Raw genomic sequence first — 7,706 nt, 5'->3', positions numbered from 1 at the left:
TGTTGTCTCTATATCAAACATCATATAAAATTGACCTTTTAGTTTTTTGTTATACGTACAACTTATTTCTAGTTTGAGTCTGCACAAACTTAAATTCAACAAAAAAAATGTAACATGCACAAATGCAATCGATTTTGACAAAATATTGTACTGCGTTCACTCAACTTGTATATACTAATCAAGAATAACTCATACCTATCTGAGTTTTTTGCAACGGTATTAGTTTCAATACTGAACACACGACCTGGACTTGCGAACCGACTCTGAGTACATGGTAGAATCTGCGTTCATCGGAAGTGAGTGACACTGTATAGCATAGATTTTAACTCGGCAATAATCTATTCAAGTCAGCCTCGGTAAGTAGCGACAGCCATTATTAGTTCAGCTTCCGTCTGCCCACAACAGCTGCCTTACTGCACATACAGTGTAACGACAAGCTGTAACGGTAGTCATTAGCTACTATGTCCCTTTACGTTACTGTAGCATGCACTAATGCAACTGTATTAGGCTGTTTGTATCCTCCTGTATCCTTTGTTTCACAGTTGTAGTCAAAGTTCATTATTTGTAATACAGTATGTATATACTTATATATATTTATTTTTTCTTGTTAGAATTAACGTTAAATTTGATAAAAACGGGTTAAAAATAAATATGAACAGCAACTGACAATGCTCGGCATTTTCATTTTTGCAAACAAGCCTTTGTTTTTCTTTCTCAATATTAAAATGTTCTCCTTTTAAGGATGATTCGGTTGAAAGAATAAGAGAGGTTGCTATCCGGTGCTTGGTGGTGTGTCTTCGTGAAAAGGAGGATCTCTAAGTAAAGAAGATGTCACAAACGAGCTGAGAACCAAAATGCAACACACAGGAAACCAGGGATAGTCTGTAACCAGCTTTATTAAAGGCAATAGGCTGGTAGGAGACAAAACGGCAGATAGTAGGCAAAGGGCTGGTCGGGGACAGGCGAGGGTTCCAGGAGAAAGCAAGACGGGAGTCGTAGGTACAGACCGGGTCAGGGAGCAGGCGAGGCAGGCTGGTCAGGGACATGAGGGTCGAAACCGGGAGAGCAATCTGGAGGATAATGCGGGAAAGACTGGCATGCTGCAAAGTACGATCTGGCACTGAGGTGAAAGTGAAGTGGGCCTAAATACTAATGGAGCTGATGGGTGTAACAGAGTGAGAGAGAGAGACAGGGTGNTTAAATAGTGGGCTACTAGTAATCTCGAACCGTCAGTTTAAAAACCTATCCCCTGTGTGCCTTGGCAGGTCAGGGACATGAGGGTCGAAACCGGGAGAGCAATCTGGAGGATAATGCGGGAAAGACTGGCATGCTGCAAAGTACGATCTGGCACTGAGGTGAAAGTGAAGTGGGCCTAAATACTAATGGAGCTGATGGGTGTAACAGAGTGAGAGAGAGAGACAGGGTGTGACTACCAGGTTAATGCAGAAAATAGGTGAGTGAGAAAGCAGACTGTGACAGGAAATCCTTCGACCCATGTCTTGTACCTGTAGGTTCAAAACAGTACAAGCAGGGTTGTAAATACATATTTTTTTATTACTAATGCCAAGTTTTTGTTCAGACATTAAAAAATGTGTTTATTTTATTTTTGGGGAACTTTATACTATACAATAGAATGTAATTGTATTACTCATGCTATTTAAAAGACCTGTTCACACTGCCAGTAATACATATCTAGTACAAAAAGACGATATCCTTTGTTTGCCCCTGTAATTAAAAACGTAATATATATTGAGTCAAAACTATACTTAATTGAGCCTACCAAATATCCACCAAGCTACCTTAGGTTGTCAAGGGAGAAAACTGTCCTCCATTGTTAGCTACAGTCCTAGAAAGAGATAGAGAGGATGGACATTAATTAAATGCCAACATGTAATCTTATTATACACTATAATATACTTATAATGAGATACAGGAGCCCTGAAGCCCTACTGTGTGCTCATATTTCTGTGTGATCTTTGTGTGCGTGTGTGTTGTCTCCTATGACTCGTCTAAGTCGCTCCTTAGTTTCTGTTCCACATTCATTCAATATTTATTTTGCTGCTGTGCGTGCAAGTGTGTGTGTATGTGTGTGCGTAGGTTCGTTGTAAATCCTTAATGGCCAGCAATCCAACGACCGAAGGCCTTTCCCTACGTGTTATGTTAGATGTGAAGATATTCCTTGTCTTCCATTGGGCAATTTTACCTTTTCTGTCTGGTGTAAAGTGTGGTTGACTCACCAGTCACCACCATGCTACCAATATTTATATTGACCAGCTCCCTTCAACTCTAGATCTGTCTGACTTAATTTAAAGCTTCTGTTAACTCTGACAGAGGAAAACAATCTGAGTGCTGCCCTTGCAATTCCTTCCCATATGTACCGATATATCTTTTTTCAAGTGCACTTTCTTCAGGGTATATGGATACAGTCTTTTAACAAAGTTTAATAAAGAAAAAAAGGAGCAACTAAAAAACAATCCACAAAATGAAAGTGGATCTAGTCCACGCTGGTGGTGGCGGCAGAACTCAGGCTGGTTCGAGCAGACACTGGGAAAAACAGAGGAAAAAACAAGGTTACACTTCAACAAAAACAGAAAATCACACTAAGCTAGGATACTACAACGTTCAGCTCTACCGAGTGAGAAGGAATTATCTGGCACTGGAGTGTGAACATGACCAGGGTTTTATGGAGGAGTTGATTAGATGAGTACAGGAGCTCCTCATTGTGAACCAGCTGTGCCTTCTAATGATCACCACACTGCACGAGAGAGAGAGAGAGAGAGAGAGAGAGAGAGAGAGAGAGAGAGAGAGAGAGAGAGAGAGAGAGAGAGACACACACATCGCGGGAAAATTCCTTCGACTCATTTTGAGGTTTTGGGGGAAGCCGGAAGTGACGTCAATGCGGGAACGCTTCACTGTGCGGCGAGAGAGCCAAACACGGACAAAGTGTTGTCATGCGTAGAAATGGTGAATTACTGAGTTTAGGCACGTTAATAACGTTTTAATGAAGTTGACTACAGTATATTCATATTTGTCAGTGCTTTCATGTCAATTCGGCGAACATAAACATAAATGATCGTGGTGAAGATGATGATTAAATTAGGATTAAAAATCGGTAGTGAAAGCTGCTGAATTTCCTCCCGTCGGATGTGATATAAAAACAAATCGATTATTTTTGTAAACTCGAGTGGATGAAACTACATTTATTAGTGCTTTCATGTCAATTCGGCGAACATATGATACATTAAATGATCGTGAGGATGATGATTTAAAAATCTTTTGTTTGAGCCGGTCTGCATTTCCTGATGAGAAAACAAACCTTAGCTTTTTGTAGTTGCAGTCAGTGGTGTAGTGGGCGTTGGACGCGGGGGTACGCCGTACCCCCACTTATTTGAAGCATGATTTCTTTTTTTAATAGTCTAATACATCTAAAATCATTGCCAGTGTTATCAGTTGCAAGTGTGTGTTTGTGCCCCAAGTTGGCGGGTTTTCAAAAATCAGTTGGGCCCAAAAAGGTGGGTGGGGGCGGGTGGTTTTTTGTTTGTAAAAATAAATGGAACGAAAAAACCAAATAAAATACGGGCCCCCCGGGCCAAAGATTTTTTTTTCCCAACAAAAAAGTAATGTTATTTAAATAAAAAACCGTAAGCCCAACTTCAAAGCCCCAAAATTTTTTAAAAATGCCAAAACTTGATTTTTTGAAAAGGCCCGTGGGAGTTGGGGTGGGGGGGGTGGGGGTATTGGGAAGGGGGGTAAAAGACTTGTGGGGCGAGTTGAGTGTAAGGGAGTTGGGGGGAACCAAGGGTTTTATATATAAGAATAACACACCAAACCGCCACCTATGTATCTGCCCCGGGAAACCCCTGCCAAACAAACCACAGCCACAACCCCACATTATTATTTATTTATTTTTTTAATTTATTTTTGGGTATCCCCGCGTCCCAACCCCCCAACCCAAACAAACAAATTTTGAGACCCTATGAATCCCCCCCCACCCCCGCAAAAAATTTTTTGTGAGGAGTTAGAATAAGTCACCCCCCCACCCAACCCCCCCCCCGCCAAAGACAAAGAAAAGGCACACCACCCCCCACCGGATTTTTTCGGGAGTTTCCCCCCCCCCGGCCTTGACCAAAGCCCCGCCCCCCGCCCCCCCCACCCCCCCCCCTTTTTTTTTTTTTTTATTAATTAAAAATATTTTTGGTCCCCCCTAAAAAAACGGCCAAAACAAATCCATTGTTAAAGATTTGTTTTTTTTTTTTGCGGACCACGCCCCTAATAGAACCCCCCAGGACCCCCCACCCGACCCCACCCCCAGAGGAGAGGTTTACCACCCCAAGCCCCCCCCCCACCCCCCCCCACCCCCCCCCCCGTATTGACAGTTTATTATTTTCCCCCACCACCACCCCCCCCCAAGAGCCCGCCGTCCAATTAAAAAAAGGTTGGGTCCCCCCCTTCCACACCCTGGGTTCCACCAACCCACCCCAAAAAAAAAACAAAAAAAAACACAAAAACACTTATTTTTTATATCATATTTTATTATCCCCAAAACCAACAAAGTTAAAAAAAACCTCCCCCCAAACTACAAACCAAACCCAATTCAGGGTTATTTTATTCGGTAACAGTAAGTTACCAACCCCAAAACCCAAAATAGGATTTTTTTATATCAATAAACCCCCGGTGAGGTATTTTTTTCTTGGTTATATTTTAAACCCCAACAAATGTTTTTTTTATGGGGAGAGAGAAAACTGAATTGGGGAAATAAATGCAACCACGCAATTTTTTTTATATTATTTTTTTTAAAATTATTTAATTCAAAAAATTTAATTCACCAACCATCAGAAAATCGGGGACAACTTAGGGTCCCCCCCCCCAAACCCGTTTTCCCACCCCACCACCCGCCAAGCCGGAGGCTTCCCCCCCCGGTATTTGGGACCAAGTTTTTACGTGGGCCCCCTGGGGGGCCCCCTTTTTTATATTTTGGGAGGGGTTTGACCAGTTGGGGCCGAACTGGCACATCGGGACGAATCCCCCGAAATGGGCCGGTATCTTGGGAAAAGTAGGGCCACCCGTTCGAATTTTAAGTCCCCAAACTTAGCCCAACAATCCCCCCACCTCTCCCCCGTTTTGAAAAAAAAAAAAAACAATTTGGGACCTTTAGTGTAAACCGAAAGTGGCCCGGTCGAGAGTCCCCGGTTTGATTTTTTTTTTAAGTCCCAAGTTCCAACCACTTTGGCCCTAACAAAAATGAACCGTCAATGAAAATCCCGCCATTTTATTTTGGAAAACGCACCTTAATTCCCTAAAAACTTTTCCAAACAGATTTTAACAAAGAATAAAACCCGAATTTTTTCCCCTTTTTTCAGCGCTCAAAAATAATGAGCTTTCTCAGACACGTGTGTCGCAAGAGAAAGAGTGTTGAAGACTGTCATCGCTTTGTTCTGAAGCTTTTGCCCTGCCTTGGTTGTTGTGCGCCATCGTGCGTTTTTTTTTTTAAAAACATTTTGCAGAATTGCTGGGATTCCCTGAACCGGTGCAGCTTGGAAAGCGCTTGGGTTGCCCCCGCCAAAAAAAAAATTTGAGTCAACCCCAAATTTTTTTTGGGCGGGACTTTTGTTTGAAAGAAATCGCCCGAGAAAGATCCCAGGAAATGCGTCAAAACATTTTTGAAAGGGCCAAAGAAAAATTAATTGGGTTTTTTATTTTTTTTTATTCAAAGTAAAGCAAATAACTCCCAAAATTCCAAGTTTTTCAAAGTTAAAAAACGGTTTTATTTTTTTTTTTCTTCCCAAGGGAACCAAAATATTTTTAGCTCAAAAATTGAAAATGGCTTTTTTCTGCCTGACATGCGGCGCGCACACACATTCTTTGTTTTCACTTCTCTTCTTTCTACCGGCTTTTCATCGCATTCCTCCCGGTTTCTCGCTTTGCAAACACGTACCGACAGGTCCCATGAAACGGCCCCGTTATGAACCATCCAAAATCTTATATAATAGGAGAACCAAAAACACAACACCGATCTCCCCCCGATAGACACAATGAGAGAGAGAAGGAAGAGACGCACTTTTTTACACAAACAGTATGGAACATTTCAATAGATACCACTTATGACCAGATTAAATAACTTATATATGGGAGCATACAAAACACACAAGGGAGAAAAAAAATAGGTACCGACCGCATTTTTACAGGAACTAACAAAAAAAACAGGCAGGAGCACTGTATGGTGTAGAGTTTTTTTTGTTTTTTGGTGGGGATGTTTGAAACACACAGCAAAAGTTATCCAACTTTGCCCCTGAAGGCCCATTGGATTGATTCACATAATTAGACCCTTTTTTTGGGTAAAAAAAATTTTTAGGGCAGCTTTTTATCGACCATTTCCTACCAATTTTTTTTTTTTTTTTTTGAATTACCCACAACACAAAGTTTTATAAACCCAATTCAAACAAAAATGCAATTTATTATTATTTTTATAAATCCAAAACACAGCCAAGAAGTCAAACATTAAATATCAAAAACAAGCAGTGCCATACGCCAGAGGTCCAAAATTTAATTATCCAGCAAGTGGAACAATTAACCAGCACAATCAGCAAAGAAGCCTTAAAAATATTCTTATTCACTACAGATCAAACACACTATTACAATTTTTAATCACCAAAATAGAGAGGAAAACATATAAGAATTTAATTATAATTATACCCATAATACAAGAAAGAATATTTCCCTTATTCCCACTTAAACAATTTTTTTAAAAATCCCCAAATTTTTATCAAACTAATTGGTCAGCCCTTTTCCAAAGGGAAGGGTGGGGTTTTTTTTTTCCTTTACCTCAAAAACTTTTCTAAGACCAAGCAAGATTTACCTTTTTTTTTCCAGAGAAAACAACGAAGAAGAACCAAGGAAAAAAGTTTTTTTTGTTTCCGAAAAAAATGTTTAACAAAAGTAAAAACCGTTTTTTTTTTTAACAAAAATTGAAAAGGAATTAAAACAAAATCCCCTTAAAAAAAATAAAACAAAGCCAAAACGTCAAAAAATACCAAAAAGCAAAAACAGTTTTTTTTTCAAAACAAGTCAAAAATTGTTTTTCTTAAAAAAAAAAGGCTGTCTGAAAAGAGCCCCAAAGCCCAGGCCCAGGCTTTTGGGCCCTTCCACAGAAAACTTCATTTTCCCGCCCAAAGAGCTCTTCAGCCTCCAAGCCTCAAAAAAAGGCCCCCGCTTTCTTCTTTCACACCATTCATCTTTTTTTGTTATAAGAAGTCTCGCTTTGGCCCTTTTTCCTCCCTCTTCTGCATTCCAGTTTGGTTTTTTTCCCCCTATCTTTTTTTTTTCCTTTTATCTTTGAAGGGAAAAGGAAGGTCACAGTTCCACTTTTTTTTACTTTTTTTTTAATGAAGCGCAATTTAAACAAAATGTAGTTAAAAATTAAAACAAAAATTAAAAGACTTATAGTGAAATTAATATGTAAAATTTTTAAAAAAGAAGAGGGAAAATAATGAAAATTTTTTCATTGAAGGCAAGAAAACACCAATTGTCAAATTGTCAATTGTTTAGAATCAAAGTTTTTTTTTTTTTTTTTTCTTTAAACATTTTTAATTTCAAAATAGTGCAAATGTTTTTTTTAAAATTACTTCTAATTTTTTATTAACAGAAGGACGGCAGGGAGGAAACAAAAGACAAGAAGGGGCAGCGGGGGCGCGAAGGAGGCGCGGGCC

The 7,706-nt window shown here is 39.8% G+C and overlaps 1 protein-coding gene across 1 annotated transcript in view; it reads left to right on the top strand.

The window, feature by feature from the left end:
- The first annotated feature begins 271 nt into the window (after positions 1-271).
- magi3b (membrane associated guanylate kinase, WW and PDZ domain containing 3b) overlaps positions 272-7,706 on the top strand; it is a 93,601-nt gene continuing 86,166 nt past the window's right edge. Inside the window, exons 1-2 of the mRNA XM_010770321.1 lie at positions 272-296; positions 1,266-1,337. Coding sequence (XP_010768623.1) covers positions 272-296; positions 1,266-1,337 — 97 coding nt within the window. The remainder of the gene's footprint in view (positions 297-1,265; positions 1,338-7,706) is intronic.

This window comes from Notothenia coriiceps, unplaced genomic scaffold, assembly GCF_000735185.1.
Source record: "Notothenia coriiceps isolate Sejong01 unplaced genomic scaffold, NC01 NC01_scaffold00008733, whole genome shotgun sequence".
Taxonomy (NCBI): Eukaryota; Metazoa; Chordata; class Actinopteri; order Perciformes; family Nototheniidae; genus Notothenia; species Notothenia coriiceps.
This window is presented reverse-complemented; position numbering and strand designations above follow the sequence as displayed.